This window comes from Acanthisitta chloris, unplaced genomic scaffold (assembly GCF_000695815.1).
Source record: "Acanthisitta chloris isolate BGI_N310 unplaced genomic scaffold, ASM69581v1 scaffold39872, whole genome shotgun sequence".
Taxonomy (NCBI): Eukaryota; Metazoa; Chordata; class Aves; order Passeriformes; family Acanthisittidae; genus Acanthisitta; species Acanthisitta chloris.
This window is the reverse complement of record NW_008659522.1, coordinates 23,440-41,517: the sequence shown is the minus strand read 5'-3', so window position 1 is coordinate 41,517 and position 18,078 is coordinate 23,440. Positions and strand designations below refer to the sequence as shown.

General features: G+C 41.0%; 1 protein-coding gene across 1 annotated transcript in view; it reads left to right on the top strand.

The window, feature by feature from the left end:
* The window catches only part of TTLL11 (tubulin tyrosine ligase-like family, member 11), a gene marked incomplete at its 5' end in the record, with an annotated part of 29,061 nt that overhangs the window by 9,647 nt on the left and 1,336 nt on the right, over positions 1–18,078 (top strand). The window contains 3 exon segments of the mRNA XM_009069417.1: positions 14,724–14,919; positions 14,921–15,000; positions 17,113–17,219. Coding sequence (XP_009067665.1) covers positions 14,724–14,919; positions 14,921–15,000; positions 17,113–17,219 — 383 coding nt within the window.

The window sequence follows — 18,078 nt, the reverse complement described above, 5'->3', positions numbered from 1 at the left end:
GAATTCATCAGTGGTGCAGCAATTTTTCTGGATAATCTGGTGAACAGAGCATCTTGTTGATGAATATCTGTGTGTCTTCATCATAAGTCAACCCTGTGTCTTGCTGCAGAACCCTGGTAACTGTGTGGGTGTGCAGGAACTCATGGGACAACTGCCCTCCAGTTCTCCTGAGATTTGCCCCTTGTGCCTCCAGGTACTTATTGAGCTGGGAATTATGTGTGGAACTTCTTGAGCAACATTTGGCCTATTGGTAGAAAAGAATCTGGAAGAATCCCTGTTGTGAGAGCTAACCAGCAGCAAACAGTTTGGATGCTAATTAAGTAAAGGACATTAATCTCAGTAAAGTTTTAGCAATATATGTAACAGAGTTTGAACACACAGGGGAAATGCTGAGAAGTCTGAGCTGCATCTCAGGTAAATATTCTGCTGTGGAAATGGATTTGATTTCCTTCTAATTATCTCCTAGATTAAAATAAATGAAGCATCTAAATGAAAGTGAGTTTTAGAAGTCATCCTGAAGTACTTCATTACCAGGAAAGATTAATAGCTTGGAATATTTTCAGTTCAATTTTTCCTCATCTTCATGGAGTTTTGATATGTTTTTTCCTCATTCTTTTCATGAGGTGTATAACACTGAAATAAAAGTTAAATGAAGTGAGATCAGTTTATCCTTCCATAGATGTCTCTTGATTTTTCCAACACAATTCCAGCCTTTTCGTGGGCCGATTATTAGTAATTATCTTGGCACTGTAATTAGTGATTGAAAATCTGCAGTGATAGAAGTTCAAATCAATGCACTTGATTACATATGTGTAATATGTTGCATATATTAACTGATGCAATATCCTTGGTGGTGTTGTTCCACAGTAGAACTGATCTTGTCTGACTTTTAGGTCTTTGTCCTGGCCACTGATGCACTGAGCTTCATATTTTGTGCATGTAACGGGTTGAAACAGAACTTTAAACTCATCCTAAGATGGTTCCTTTTTTTAATAGAGGAAATATCTTTTATTGTAGAGACGAGGGAAGGATTTATGTTGTTCTGTGATGCAAAGAGCTAAGGAATTAGAATAGAATAAGAAGTGATGAAGGAACATATGAGGCTTTTGTGAAGGCTGAGCAGGGTGGAACTGCACAGCCCCAGCATTTTCTTGGTGTTATGCAATCCCTGCTGAAGAAGTCCCATCTATCTTGTGTGTAGAAGACTTGTTCTGCATTCCAAGGTTGTGGAGGCAGCAAGTATCCTTATGAAGACCACTGTTCTGCTCTGCCACATTGATTTCCTTGCTCCTTCCCAATCCTCTATGCTAGCACAGTTGTAGCTAAGCCTGAGGACAGCAGATCCCAAGTCACTGCTGGCAGAGAGCTGTGGGCCATGTCCTGCTCCCCAGGGGGAGGATGGATGGCAGTGGCCTGGAGCCTTGCGCGAGGAGACTCTGAGCACAGCTCTGTGGGTTGCTGTGTCAGGATCTTCTCGAGCTCTAACCCAGAGCTCTGGCCAAGCAGAGCCTTTCTGAAGTTTAGGCAGCTAATCAGTTACATGTTTTGTGGTTTATTTTACAGTTTTGCTCTTCTTTATGATATTTTAATTCATTTTTCCCCCCTTCCAGTGGAATTTTGCAGAGGCTAAAATGTAGAGCTTCTTTTTGCTTCCAAGACTGGTCCTATTTTCCTTAGGTATTTGGAGTGTGGAACTCCAGTTTCACTCATCATTGAGAAATCAAAGCGTTTACTAAAACACCACAGAAGGTACTAACTCTTTGCTTTTGTTTGTGTGGCAGTGCTGTTCTCTTGGGTTTTAAGGCTTGAGTAGATCATTGCAATCATCCAGGCTGATGACATGCTGGAGCAAACACAGTAATTTGTGTGATTGAAACTTGTCTAAAGCTTGTACAGTATGAAATTTGCTCAGGGTTTCCTCGTGCAGCAGAGGTGCTGTCACAGCCTGCTGGAGGTGGGGGAAGGCTTTAGCTATAGGAAATGTGCCCCATTAAAGGAATGGTCTAATGACACTGAGCAACATTTAAAGTAAATCAACGTTACTTATGTAAACAGCAGTTTAATTAAGATAATCACTGATGCAAATCATTGTGTGTGTTGTGCCTCCAACAGAAAATCCGTTCCAAAAGGCTTTGCAAACTTCTATTTTTCTATGCCTCATTTGGAACCTTTATGGTAGCAAAAGGTTTTAGTTTCAGTGTTTAATTATTAGCAATTTATTCTGCTTCAAATTGCATTAGGTTTGAGGAGCAAAAAAAGGAGTCTGAGCCCAAATGTAAGTGCTGTGGACTCTCCCTGGGATGTCAGATGTTTGACTGCTGGTGTAGTGGCAAGCTGTGAGGAGCATTTGGAGCAGGACTGCTCTGAACGTTTCAGGAGGATCATTTATATCATCTCATCAATGCTAATGACCCACTTTCCTGTCCTGTCAGAAATATTTATTCCCTGGTTAATTAATGCTAATTAATCCAGCAGTAATAAGGACTTCTTTGTATTTTGGTTGCTCTTGTTTACTCTGTGTCCTAGTATGATCCCTTGCATTTCCATGCCTAGCTTCTTACATATTTTAAGACAGAACATAAGCATTTTATTCTTTTGATAAAGAAATCATAGCACTGTGGCATGTGTGTCATTAGAAATATGAGATGCTCATGGAATGAAATCTGCTTTTTCCTTGCTCGAGATGATGAAGGTGCAGCCCCCTAAGTAATATAATGACTTTTATTCAGCTCTGAAATAGCCATTGACAGAAGAAAGAATTGAAACACTTTGGAAATGAAATGTAATTTAATCTGTGGCTGTTACAAAAACAATCAATTCTTTGTGCCCTCCAAACTGAGTGCTTTTGGTTTATTACCTATTACGCTCTTGCTGTTTCATTGCTAGTTTATCTTTCCTTGGGTGCTATTCTCTGAACATGCCACTGCAGTGCTTTTTTCTATTTGAAATCAGCCTTGAAATTTATTTGTGAGGTTCTGATTTTTTTTCCTTCTTCTTCTTTTTAAAATATGTCAGGTACAATTCTCTTCTCTGCATTCTGTAGCTCTAGCAAATGTCAAATATGATTAACTAATTTCCTGAGCAGGAGGAACCCCAATGTGGTCGCTCACAAGTTTTTGCAAGATCAGCACGTAAACACTGGCTAATGTCACTGTGTTCTGAGAGACCCTGTAAATATTAATGTCTGTCAGACTGACTTTTTATTCTCTTCTTTTTGAGTTCTGGAGTTAGGAAGAAATTCAGTCAAGGGTTTTGTAGAACTTACTACACAAAAGATCTTCTTCTTTTTTTGACCAAAACAAGATGGTTCATTTTTTCCACAGGGTGGATTACACAACTTTCTCACTTGAAATGATTTCTTTCTCTGATAGAGGACAAAGCTAATAGTTTTTGGGAGGAGAATGTAAGGAAAACATGAACTAATGTCTGGCCATTCTGCCTTCAATGTGTATATTTTAAAGTGGCTTCTTTAGGAGATGTCACCTGCTGTGCTAGTGACCAAAGGGTCTAATCTTGTCACACTTACAAGAGGAATGTGTGTCCTTCTTTAAACAGGACTTGCAGTAATGTGTCTCTTTTGTATGCACCAAAGACATTTTCCAAATCCTAGTGCTATTCTTAATTTCTTGATATTGAGAAGCAATTTTGTACTTCCTTAAAGAAGGAAGAAAGGAGGTCAGGAAATTACCTGTTCAGCTGTGTTCCATTTATTTTCCAGATATTTTTATTCGGTTTCATAACCTCCCCTGATGTTTGTGTCATGTTTAATGGAAATATGAAAACACACTGTGCAGAGATGCCTCGAGAGTAAGATTATCCCAGATTTTGTTGATGATAAAGTCATTCTTGCCATTTATTACTGTGTTTATCTCACTTTCTGTATTCTAGGGTTATGATTGTGTGACAGGGGTGGTTTAAGAGGGTCAGACACTCAGTGCACAGACACATGGAGAGGCTGGATGGGAGAAAGCTGGTGCTGGAGCTATCACTGATCAGAAAATAATGACTGTTCTTCAGGCTGGTTGTAATGGATCTCAGTTTCCGCTGCTCTGAGTAACTGTATTATGTTGCTCAGGGATTCATTACTCAGGGCTGTCAGTGCCTTTTGCATTCTGTGGAGTGAGTTAGTGCTTATCAAAATAAGCACATAATAAACCCAGCTAAGGTAGTATCAGTGTTATGCTTTCCATTTGCTAATTGACTTTATGAGCTGACTGCCAGAGCTTTAGTTGATTCCTGTATCCCTTTGCTATCCCTTGGAAGTCTGCTCAGGTTTGCAGCCATTCAAATGCTTCTCAAGCACCACCTCTTCATTCCAAGTCTTATTTCTGCCCAAGAGTGTATAAACTCATATGTGTGGCTTGCCTGAGATTGATCTTTCTCCTCTGGTTCATTTTGGAGGCTGACACAATTTTTTTCCCCATCAGTCAAAATGACCCAGCATTCATATTCAGGCTCATTCTGCCACAGCCCTTTGCAAGCACATCGAATTAGCCCCTTTCTCTTTCCTAGAGGGCTTTCTGCTTTATTCCTTCATCAGGCAATCTGCCAGCTCCACTATCAATTCTTGTCTGTTGCATTAGCCCAGGCAGCTTTTGATGAGTTAGACATGTGAGAGAGACTTTTAAATGTGATGTTTGTCAATGTTCCTTCAGTTCAGATTACTGAAATGTTAACTTTGTTTGCCTGTAGTTGGAGAGTATTTATTTCTACTGCTATTTCTCATCCTGCCCATGAAGAACTAGGCTCAGCTGTGTTCAGTTTTGTGAAGCAGATGTTGATCCTTGCTCTGTGTTCTTGCTTTTCCAATTATTTATCTGCTACATCTTAAGAGCTTTTAACCTTTCTCCTATTGATTAGGACAAGCCCTATTGGAAATACAAACTACTGTGTGAGATGTCCCTCCATGAAGGGAAGGAAATGGTCTGGTAGTGCTCGACTGACAGAATAATTCTGCATTGGTTTTAAGAGCCACTTAGAGGAAAGTGCCACAAGAGTGTTGTACTACAACAACAGCAAATACAACACTGAGTGCAGAGCAGTGACAGATTGAAAGTGCTGTGGCAGCAGTCCTAACACAGAGAGGGAAATAAAATCTGCAAATAGAAGGCTCAGAGCTTTAGTTTATAGGTGGCTCTAAGCTGAACTATCATCTGAAATGTCTTAATTGAGTAAAAAAGGGTAATAATAATACTTGTTAAAAACCAGCCAAAACCATATCCCTAGCATAGATACAGTGGGAATTCAGTAATTCAGTTCAGTGTTTTTCCCCTATCAAACCATTACAGGAAGAGTGGATTTTGTGAAAATAACTCTGAACTAGGACACACAAGATGCAATTTCCATTCCTGATTCAGCAGTTTACTCAGTGACCTTTAAACAAAACATTTTCCTTCTGTGAAAAGAGGATGAGCCTTGTTTCTCCCATCTTTCTGCATTCACAGTCTTCAAGATATGTCCTGTTGTTATGCTTGGTAGTATATGAGGTCAGTTTATCTACTGTTGCATAAAAATATTGCAGAAATGCTTCAGATTTTGCTCTGGAAGGCTCTAGATCTGATTCTTCATTCTTCAGGAGATGTCCCTGATGGTTCCTAAGGATTGCAAAGGATTCTTCACATTTTGCCAACTTGATTGTCCTTAGTAATTTCTTTATCACTGTTTTCTTCCTTACAGAGTGTTTGGACTCTGCATTTTCTGCACCACATCATCAGTGCACCATGTGCTGTTTGAATATTCAGAATATTAGGATCAATGTCAGACATTGATAGTGTTGCTTTCCTCTGTCTTCTTATTTTCACAGTCCTTTGCTAGTAAAATGAAGAACTTCTGGAATATCTTGGAATGCAAATAAGCATAGCACTAAATAACTGTTTAGGCTACAAGGCTTCATTTTCAGCATGGTGGAATTAATTGGCCCAAACTCGTGGTGTGCGTTGTGCAGTGCCCTCAGCTCGGGCACACTGGGAGTGGGGACTAGTTTGTCCAATTAGGCTTGAATCACAATGTTTTGAGATGCAGCTAATCTAATTAAGTTCTTATTGACAGCTCTTTTATTTCTTTTTGCTCTCTAAAATCTCTCGTGAGCAGTAGAGGAAGGATTGGAAACAAACTGAGCAATGTGACCTGTCATGAGTGTCTCCTTAAAATCTGAACTTTCCAAACACTTGCATGTATCAAAACATGCTACAGCAGTTATGTCTCTGAGATACTCACACCTTATTACATTTGTAGTTGATCATTAAGAAGGTTTTTTGCTTTTTTTTCCCCCTCTTAAAATAATGCTTGAATAAAAAGAAAACGTTTGTGATAAGGCAGAAAGAAAAAGAAAAAACATATCACTTTCCTCTAGTCTTTGTAGTGAAGCCACAAGAGTTGCTGTAATCTTCAAGGCTCCCCCAAGAAGAAGGAAGGTCAGGAATAAAGTGTGGTGGCTGCTGAGTCTCCTTCCACACAGCACAAACAGGAGTGTGGAGGCAGCAGGTCTAAATACACCTTTGAGTGCAGTTATTTGACTAGATTGTGAGTCTGAACGGTAAGAGACTCTGTCTTAAGGCAGGTTGAGATGCAGCTTGTGTCCCTCAGCAATGCCCCAGCTGCTCTGCCAGGGGCAGGAGGAGCCCTGTTGACTTCCCTGAGCTGACAGCATGGATGTTGGAGCTCCTTTGGTGTCTGCTCCTGCTTTCACCGAGTTCTAACAAAGTAAGCTGCTTTTGTGTTGCTTTGTTTTGGGTTTTTTTAACCATGAAGTCAGCAGTCCTTCAAAGCATCCCTGGGAGCTGTGCTGCATACAGATGTTTGCTGTATCCAGGCATTGCTGATGGGAAGCTTCAGCTGAAACCAGTGAAAACTCAGATTAAATATGGTCAGAAATTTGCTCAAGCTACATTGGATAGGATGTAAAACAAATAGCAGTTTTGACCTTACTCATCAAGTACTTAAGTGTTTGGTTGAGTCAGCTATCTGCACTTGTGAAAGATTGAAATAAATATGCTTCTTAAGGCCATTCACCTTCTCCTTTTACCTCAGAGGTAAACTGACTTGCAGAAATAATGTGGTAGAGAAGTCCTTGATGTTCTTAGATGTGGTTTCCACCATTCAGGGGTCTTTGTCCATAGCCTTCAAGGCTGACATCTCCTCAGCTTGAACACGGTTAGTGGTTTTGTGTTGAGCAAGGGCTTAATTTCCAACTGATTTCCAGTACTTAGCTCGGGTTGTTTTGGACTTCCTGGCCTCAGTGGTCAGCCATCCACCAGCTACTGCAATACAGTTTATCACGTTGGGTTGGAAAGGACCTTAAAGATTTTCTCAGTCCACCTCCCTATAATTTCCTCTTGAGTTTTCAATACAAGAAGGTTCTTGTGTTTTGAACTTAAAAGCACTTTTTTTCTCTGGGGCAGAGGCAACACCTGTGTGCCTCCTCTGTCCAAAGGGGTTCACTGAATTTCTGTGCTCAGAGGGAAGGTGATTAGTAGTTAGGCTTGAGTGCAACTGTTTTTTCCTGACACTTCAATATGTTAATCATTTGAGCTGAGTTTCTGCTATCAGCAAAATCATCTTCACCTCTGCATAGCCTGTAGCTTGCTAACATAATCCCATTTTTGGGTGGTATCTTACTGCAGGAATACTGATTGCTCTGCACTCTTCAGTATAGAGCTTTTCATGTCTTTTGTATATGCACAGTTTCCATTATCAACCTGCAGCTGAATACTTCTTGAAAGAAATTTGATTTTCAGATATTACCTTAATTGCCGTGTCTAAAACGAAGGATATATGTTTATTTAATTTGACATTTTCCCCTTTTACCTTCTCAAGTGTATGTTTGTGCTGCACAGAGTCAACTCAGCTTTTAAATTAATTTTTCCAGTTGGTCTAGAATGTAAACTCCAGTAACTTCCAATTTTCTGTCATCTCTCTCATACTAAATTGCTTCCCAGCAGATAGTGTTCATAGAATAAGTGTACAAGGATAAATTGCAGTGTATGTAGTGTGTGTCTGTGTCTGTATATGCAGCATAGCTACCTGTGTATAGTAAAAAGTGGCTTATTTTTTACCTCTCTCCTTGCCATCTTGACAGCCTCTGTCATGTGTACCTAAAATTGACCAGCTGTGCCAGCTGTGATGAAATCCGTGGGGGAAGCCTTTGAACACTTTGCCTTGGTTTCCAGTTACATCTTCCCATTGCTCAGGTGACTCCCGAGTCGCAGTCAGTACTCTGTGTTCCCTCAGGAGTGGCACAACCCAATGAACAAATTGATTTAAAAAAATCAGATTTCATGCAGCCTAGAGGATGTTAGAACCAATCGATCAGCCAAGGGCAGACTGAGGTGCAGCACCTCACTCAGAGAAGAAACAAATCTCTCCTCGGAGTGAAGCTCCTGGGCCACATCACAGTGTCTTAATAGAGAACAGTAAAACAGAGTAAATGAATGCATACCCATGGATTATATTCCTGAATACCAGGGGACAGTACTTACGTGCAGATGCCTTCTAAGAATTGGAATTTAAAGTAGCACGGATAGGCATGACAGCTGGAAATACCTTTTTTTTAATTCAGCAAGAAAACTCTGATTTCTTGGGACAAAGCGGAAAATTATACCTTTCACTGGCAAGATGTTTACACTTCAAGGGTTGTTTTTTTCCCCTGTTGTAACTATAGGGTAAATGCAACCATATATTTTTGGTAGCACTTGGTCTTAAATAGACCTGGAATGAGAAGAGGAGGAGAAATGGAGATTATTTCACTGATTTTGCAGGAGCAAAATTATTATTCTCATTAGCTTCAGGCCACCAGAAAGTTACATGCTCTCAGGTACTGCACATAACGAGTATGAATATTCCAGCATAAACATATTTGAGAACTGTTTGCTTATTCCCCTGTTCATACTCAAATAATGGTGAGGGAGTGCAAAGGAGGTTTTTAAGGGACAGCAAAATTAAGTGCTTGGGATTTTGGCTTGACTTAAGCAGAGGCATTGAGCAGAAAAATAACATTTTCCCTCTTACAGATATCCTTCAGGTGTCAGTTCTGCAGGATCCTGGTTTTATTACATCAATCACAAGCAGCTTAAGGCTTCCAAAAACATAGTCACAGACAGATGTTGAGCCTGTCTGGGGATTAGAAATATCCTCTTCCATTAAGTATAAATTAACTTAATCACCAGGTATGAAAGATAAGCAGCATAAACATCATTTCCTGAAGCTTTCATTAAAATTAAAATTCTATTTAAAACTAGGCTCGTACTTTCCATGACTTGATCCCCCTTCAAAGAGATTCTATCTGCTGTAAATTTTTACAGTGACAGAGTGACAGAAATTAATGTATTGGGGGCAGTGATGTTCTCTATAATTTAACTTCTGCTGCTAGTCATCTTTCAGCAAGAGAGATGATTGGCTTATTTTTAAGTGATAATTGGTCTCTAGTCTCTGAAAAACTGCGAAAGCAATAAAACTGCCTAGCACCCAGTTGCCACAAAATGAAAGCAAAAAGGCACATGACTTAATAGCAGTGTAATCATCAGTGGTGTTATTTTGTGTGTGAGAATTCACCTGCTTTAATGGGAGGATTAAGGCTGATAAAATGCAGTTGCACTGCTGCTTCCTGCTTGGCTGGATGACAGGGCAAAGCTCCTTTTCAGTCCCAGCATAGCACAACTGCTTTCTAAGAATAATTTCCACATGGGAAGAAATATCCTGAGGTTTAGGTTTTTTTCTGTTCTACTGGTGGTCTACTTTCAGTGTATTCCAAGGCTTTTCAGCTGCTTTGCCTTTGCACTGTGCTGTATTAGTATTTTTCAGGCTCATTTTTTCTAAAGAAACAAAAGAAACTCCAGAGAAATAATGAGGCACGTAAGTACCTCGAAAGCAAACTGTGAACGCAAATAAATCTACTAGGAATAATAAAAGCTCCCTCCACAAAAAATAAAGTATTGGGTATCATACTTAATGATCTTTGTTCTATAATAATTTTTTAGTACAGTGGAACAAAGTCTTTGGATGGAGGATTTGCATTGCTTATCCATTATTTCATTACAGTAATGCCATATTTTCTGCAGCACTCACAGCTGACAGGTAATAGCATAAACATTCTCTGCTGCTGTTACATTAAAAGTCATAAATCTGCAGCTAATACAGACTGATATCACCATTATTCTTAAAAGGAGAAAGTTGGAAGTAAAGAATCTCAACTCATAATTAGGAAATAGCTGGTTTTTCTAGCACCTCAGATGCATTTCTTCTTTAATGATTTAAACTATGTATTAGGGAGGGCTATAGGAATGAAACTAGAGCTCCAGTCTGCTCTGAGTATGATGTGAAAGTGCCAGTGATGCTCTCAGCCATGGCTTTGTGTCCTTGGTGTGGAGCAGGTAGGATCCAAGCCAAGTCTGTGCATCTTGGAGACACTCATTAACACTGTGTGGAGGCAGCAAACTTCCACTCTTCTGTTGTGTGCCAAAAGCTATTTAATCTTTAATGAGAAGTGTTTATTTTTATAATAAATCCATCAATCTGGAGAGGCAGTGAACCATCCTTCCCGGAGAGGGGACTGATGGCTGTGGCAAATAGCACTCCTGGGACGGGAAGGGAGCGGCGGATGCTGCGGGTGAGAGCGGCTGTGACGGCTGTGACAGGCTGCAGGGGCTTGGATCTGGCTTGTCCAAGAATCTGAGACACTGTCTTGGGTTTCTTAAGCAAATGGCAAAGCTATGGATTACATTTTTAATTTGTCCTTGGACTCACCTCGAGTCTCTTTGCCAGCTCTCCGGAAAAAGCAGCGCGCTCCGAGGCTGTCACCCTTCCAGAATGAGCACATGTCAGGCCTGGAGGCTGCAGGGGAGGTTAGACATGGTCATGCTCATGATAAGGTTAAAATCTAAGTGAGGTTATTTGCCCAGTTTATTTCTCTAACTGAGATATGGGTTCTTTTCTCTGAGATATGGAAATTGTGCTTCCAGCACTTTCTGCTTCCAGGAGGGAGGACAGCTGCTGCGTTTTCAGAATGTGTTTGGTGTGATCAGAAGTTTGGTGTCTGCCAACAACATGGTGATTATCAATCCTTGTGTTTCATCTGATTGATTCTGCTTGTTGAAAGATGGACTCTTCACTGGGGCTGCTTTGCCTGCCTCAAAGCATCGCAAAGTGTTGAATGAACTCTATGTGAGAGCAATAATTTTTCTAACACAATGTCAAAAATCTCTTACTCTGTGGGGTTTAACATTCTTTTAATACTTTTATCTTTGTGCAACTATATTATTATTTTGAAAGGAGGAAATGCTTGTGCTATTGATGTTTTTTCACTGTGCCAGAGGGTGAAGAGGGGGATGAATATTCAGTTTCTTCAAATGAAACTCACGAGTGGCCAGAACACAACAAAAGCTGATTACTCACCCAAAGTACAGGCAAACCATGAAAGCACTTGCTATGACATCCTGGGAGTGCTGGAAGTCTCTCTGTGCTAATAAAAGTAATGGGATTAGTTCATAAAAGCCAATTCATGAATGGCTGATAATGCAGAGACATTGTTCTGCCTTTGCCTTGGTTTGCTAAGCAATTTACTTCTGTGGATGAGCTCATAAACGTCTTTCATACCTGGAAACACATACCTGTTCCTTGGGAGGGCTGTACACTCTGGTGATAAATGGCTGGATAGATAGATTTGTCATGCAAAATACTCTCTGCTTTTAACTATGTTAACGTAGTCCTTGCTTGGAGAACAGAGGCTCAGCCGAGGGAATAATTATAGCTTCAGAATCCAGAACATAATATTTTCTTTTATTAGGTAAGCAGTTGTAAGCCCATACCGAAATTGCTTAATTTATACTTCTAGCAATGCCCTGAATGTAAAATACACCAAGTGAGCATTCTTAGAAATATTAATATTGTGATTCTCACCCCATTTTACTCAGAATTTGACAGCTAAATTTTATATACAAGTACACAAAATGCTGTGAATTTTGAGGCCTTTAATTAGTAGTTGCAAATTTGTTTGTCCCTTAGCAACTTGTATTTGCATAAAGATTAAGGCTGGTCAGAATGAAAGGGATAAAACATAGATGGCGGAAGCATTAATAAATTAGTAATCATGTATAAAAGATAAGTAGCCTTAGATGTCGTTTCCATAAGCTTTATTAGCATTGAAATTTTTTTTAAAGCTGCTGTTAATATTTTCTCCACAGTTGATAATTTCTAAAGAGAGATCTGCAGAATTAGAGAAATGAATGTATTGAGGTCAGACATTAGTATGTAAATGAAGCTTTGCTTTTTTCTGTGTGGCAACAGAAGCATTACCTTATATCTGACCTCTCCTTCATTTGCCTGACTCAGCTGTGTCAGTCAAAACAATTAATTCTAATGAGCAGCTTTAAAGTGTGGGGCTCAGCTTTCTTCTCCTCCCCGTGCCTGCTGGGAATCCCACCAGAGAGGAGTTAATGGAGGGAAACTGGGTGGGATTCTCTCTCTGGAGACCTGCAGTTTGTGGTCCCTTCCCCACAGCCCCACTGCAAACCTGTCCGTGGACAGTCTGCAAGGTTTCCAGGGCTGAGCACCGGCACAGGTTGCCCAGAGAAGCTGTGGCTGCTTCATCCCTGGAAGTGTTCCAGGCCAGGTTGGAGCAATCTGGGTTCGTGGAAGGGGTGAAACAAGATGAGATTTAAGGTCCTTCCAACCTAAACCAGTCCTGGATGCTATGACAGGTAACATCACAAAAATGTGTACTTTTGTATTTTCCAGCTGACGGATGAGTTAGACATGGAGATGAAAACCCTCCTCACATTTGCTCTGTTGCTGGACTTGGAGCTGTGTTTCTGCTCTTTGGAGCTGTTCTGCCAACGCTCACACTGGTCTTTGAGTGCATGACCCTTGGGGAGTTGTGTCATCCTCCTCACCCTTATGCTGTGGCCATGGCAGATGGCAGTGAAACGCAGGAGGAAACGTAATGGTGCATTGCAAGGAGTGTAATTTGTCTGAGTGCTAAGGCACAGAAGAGGCTGTGCACTGCTTCCCTGCAAAAACATGCAGAGCACAGTAAGATTCTGCATTACAGACACCAGGCCTGGCTGTACATACCTACCTAGTTTGTCTTTGCTGTGTTTAAACCACACTGAGGTGAGCTGTACATACCTACCTAGTTTGTCTTTGTTGTGTTTAAACCACACTGAGATGAAAGCACAAAAGTGTGTTGAATAGATCTACAGCTCTTATGCAGGTTTGTGTGAGAAAGTCTGAGCTTCAGTGAAGGTGCAAAATACAAATTTCACTGTAATTCAAATTCTATGATGATACTAATTAAGCTCTAGTGCATTAGAAAAGGAAGTGTAAGGAAATCTTGGGGGAGGGAGCTAGAAAATGAAAATAAATCATTCAGCTTTATAAAGCAAACTAAGAAGTATATTCCTTTTTTTTATTTTTTACTGAAACAAAGTACAAGATTTGGCAATAAATACTAAATTAAGTTTTCTTGTTCTGATTTAAATATTTCACAGACTTTCCCAGTGTGTAAGTGGAAAGGAATGAGATATGTAGTAGCATACAAAAAAAGCTAGTTTGAATTTTAAAATGTTTTTGTAATGAGAAATATGGATTTAAGAGCTATGTCAGTAGAAGTCTGAAATGGGATGCTGGTTCTGAGTTTTTATGCATGACCTCAAAGGCAGCTGAAGGCTTTTCTCCATGGAAGGCAGGGGAAGGAGGAAGTTCTAGGTGGTAGTTTAGAGCCTCTGCTTTATTGCATTCAGGAATATTTTATTTGATCGTAACACGGTTTTTTTTCTATGACCCTAACACAAACCAAACATAGTTCCCTTTAATAATTTGGCTGTGTCCATTCCCCCTCAGCCAGGGAGAGTCTTCTGTGGCTCTGGACGGACAAGGCTCCAGCCTCGCTGGGGCCAGAACTTCCTCCTCTGAAGCTGATCCCTTTCACTGTCTCTTTAGTGTTTTCTGTACAAAATGAGATTTCCTCAGCTCTGCTTGTGCCTTTCAAAGTAAAGCTTTATAATTTTTTAACTAAATACATTAATGATGAATGAATAATGTACAATCCAAAATGCTCTTGAATTGAGAATGAGAATGGGTTCGGCGCTTCCAGGCGTCACTTAATGGGAGTTATGTTGAAAACAGCACAACCTTCTCTCCTGCTGAGTACAAGGTTGCACATTTGGTCAAGGTCTGGCTCAACTGGCTGAAGATTTGAATGTTTAAATTCATGAACAGACCTTTTAGGATTAAAAATAGAAGCCTGTGTGCTTGTTGTTTCTTGGCTGTACATCCGCTCGCTCTTTTGGCAGGTGTTCCATGGCAGTGAAACCCCCATCTGATCTTACATGAGAAAGAACAAAGCTAATAACTTGTTACTTTAAGCTTTACTTAACTAATGACAAAAATAACATTATTTTTCTACCTTGCTGTCGGCAGCGAAGAGGAAAATTATCAAAGCTCTACCTAAGATTGCGATTTATTTTTAGAGATTTTTAGTCTTTTATCTTAACAGTGATTGCATGTATAGACATTTAGTGAACAGAAGTGTGGATAGAAAAGAAGTACCAATTTTTTAACACCAGGTGCTTTGTGACCCTCAGCGTGATGTTCCCACCTGAGCTGCAGTGTCTTGGCATCACGAGTACCACGAGCAACCTGGTCTACTGGAAAGTGTCCCTGCCCATGGTAGGGGGTGGAACAAGATGAGCTTTCAGGTCCCTTCCAACCCAACCTGTTGTGTGTTGCAGGTGTCAGACTTTGGAGCACGTGCCGGAAGCAAACGAGGAGCTGCTGGACGCGGGGCCGGGAGAGCAGCCGGAGGTGGATGCCCCCAGGAGCCCCGAGGCTGGGCTGCCCTCCCTCTGCCTCAAGCAAGTCTTCCCCAAGTATGCAAAGCAGTTCAACTACCTGAGGCTTGTGGGAAGAGTGTCTGGACTATTCATGAGTGTCTGCACTATTCATCCGATTTCTTGGGGTCAAGGGGACGACGAAGTTGGGACCAACAGGTTTCCGAACCTTTATAAGGTTAGTAAAAGCTAAAGTAGTAAAAAAGTAGTAAAACCTGCCCCTAATAGTGGTACACTCTCAGCCTGGAGGTTTGGTAAAGCCTCCCAAAGTCCCATTGAGCCATTGCCTGTCTCATTACAAAATAGATATACCCAAAGTCCCATTGAGCCATTGCCTGTTTCATTACAAAATAGATATCTTTCTCTCATTCCAAGCTCACGGAATCCCTGACCTAGGAATCTGTGTCTAGGAGGAAGTTGGGTCTTTGTTTGACAGCAGATCAGTGACACTTTGGCAGATACAATTTGCAGTCTGCGTCAACATGTCACGTCCCCAGTAAATGGTAGAAATACCATTGTGAGAAAGTGACAACTGAAATTGGGTCACTTGATGTGATTCTGCTGGCTGTGGGGGCACCACTGCCCACCCCAGCAAGGATTCCCAAATGTCAGCTCCTGATGCACTGTGCAGGAAGGATTTGCATTGTGAAATTGCACCTTGCAATGGCAAGGAACTCAATTTATTTTTTCACATACTTTTTATTTGTGAGGAGTTTTTTTCCTCATTTTTTATGGATGTATCTGTTCTAGTCATGGTACAAATATCTCATTTTCTGTCTTTCATTGACTGTGGCAAAAGAAATGAGCAGCAGCAGCAGATGTACTCTTAAAACACAGATCCTGTTTCTATGCAGATGCATTTAGCATTCAGGAATGAATATAAACAATTTGGTTTATAGAAATTACAATATATAGAAAATGAGTGAAGGCATCTGCTCTGTCCACAGCCCAGCACAGCATTGCTTCCAGTTCTGTGTTGTCTGTGGTTTGATCCAGCCTTATTTTGGCACTTGTCAGAGGAACACAGGATAAATGCCAGCATTTTCTGTTAAGAACATTAAAATAAACTGCCATATCTCAATGAAATAGTATTTGCAATTTCTTAATGCATGTTAAATTAAACTTTTTAATGTTGGCAGATATTTTGCTGATTTTTCTCCCAGAGTATCCATACCAGCTGTGTGGCCCTTTTCTGAGGTGCTTTCACTGCTGCTCGTTTCACAAGGAAAGTCAGGTTTCTGTGTGCTGCATCACTTCTCAAGGATAAAATGGTCCACAAGTGGGACTTCATGTGTGGGCACACGTGTGTGGGCAAGTGCTTGCAGGACTGTCCACCCAGATTTTGGCTAATCAAAATCTGTTCTCCTTCAATATGTTCTTCATTCTAAAAACTAACCAGAAGGGAAACACTCAGTGTGTCTCTAGTCCTTACTTGGATGAGGAAACACTCAGTGTGTCTCTAGTCCTTGCTTGGTGCTGCCTGAGACTTTTTGGGACTATCTAGGCCAGACCTTACTCTCTGTTTTCGGGGAGCTCTGCTGGGGTTAGCGATGAGTGAGAGCCTTTTCTGTTATCTAGGTTTGGGGTGGGGGCTTGTTGTGTTTTGTTTCTCTTTTCTGGCTGGAAGTTTTGGCCAGCTCTTTGGCACATGCACTGGTGGCAGCCAGGCTGCCAGACATCTGGAAATCCTGGACAGACAGCCAAATCCCATACTCTGATCAGCACTGCACTGTGGGCTCAGACCACACAAGTGTCCACTCTCCATGTCCCCTGCAGCCCGAGCTGCAGCCAGAGCTGTTGCTGCTTCCCATGCAATGCTCAGCACCATGAGGGCAAATCTCTTCGGTGCTCAGGCATGGAGAAATAATGCTGTGCCTGAAAGCTTTCCTCCAGCCCTTTTCAAACAGGATCAGTCAGACAAATAAAAGAGTATTTCCCTGTGCAAACTCTGCCTCGTGCAGAGTGTGTGTGGTTTTGCAGTGTACCAATTAATTCCATTCAGTTACAGAGCACTGGCAATAGCCTGGGAGAAAGCTCTGTGGAATGGGCAGGTCATAGTTTTAATTGAGATATTCAGGGTTTGGGCCTGTTCTGCCTCAGATATGAGCACTTAATGAGTGCTGGTCTGTTTGCTGTCTGCTCTGTGTGTTTTATTAGGCTGAGCGTGTTACAGAGGCTCTGTACACATGACATGAGTACATGTTTCTCCTAGTTGCCCTTGAAGAATTTTTGCTAACTTGGGAATTTAGATTAATCAGAATCTCTTCTTTATTTTTTCTGTTTTCAACAGGAACTGCAAACTGAGTAACAGCAGTTTTTCAATGGCTGCTGTAGATATCCTGTATATTGATATCACGAGGAGGTGGAACAGCATGGGAATTGACCACAAAGAATCAGGTAACACAGGTTTGTATTCAAAAACTGTGCCAACTGGATTTCACAGGTAAATAACATATGAGCATTTGCATTTAGCATTTCAGGGTGACTATAGGTCATTTGTGTGGGTAGCTGATAGAATCTCACTAGGAAAAATAACAGACATGCCACTGAGTCTTCAGGCTTTGAGAAATTAAGAGATTTGCTGATGACCTCCATGAACCAGATGTTTCCCAGGTGTTAAAACACAAATCCCCACCTGTTCTGTTGGCTTTACATTTGGCTTACTCCCAGCTGCAACCAAACAAATCCCCACCTGTTCTGTTGGCTTTGCATTTGGCTTATTCCCAGCTGCAACCAGGACAGTCACTATTCTGTTGTTCTAAAACAGCAGCTTCTAAGTTTTTCCGTGATATGCTTCACATGAGTGTCACTTGTGGGGGAGAAAGTGTGTGTGCTACCAGAGGTGCTTTCCCTGCCTGCAGCTCACCGTGACTGATAAAATAATTTACTGAGCTGGCAGCTGCTGCTTTCAGATAACTCAACAATTCCTTTGCAAGCTGTTTTACAGCCAAGATCGTAAACGACCCCAGCTGCAGCCTTGGTGGAGAGAAATTATACTTCAGAATGTAATTGTCATATTTTGAAAAGGTGCCTTTCCTGCAGCATCAATAAGCCAACATTAAGTTAAAAACCCTAAACCTTTCAATATCTCGTCCTAAAATAATCTCCTTAAGTGTATGTTCAAACTGGGAGAGCCAGTTAAAGCACAAAGCAGCTCTAACTGTGCCTTGTGGCTGCCATTCTGCACAACCAATTGGGGTCTGGCTTCTTAATTAAGGATTCAAGGAGGTATTACTTCAAGGTTTTAAATACAACA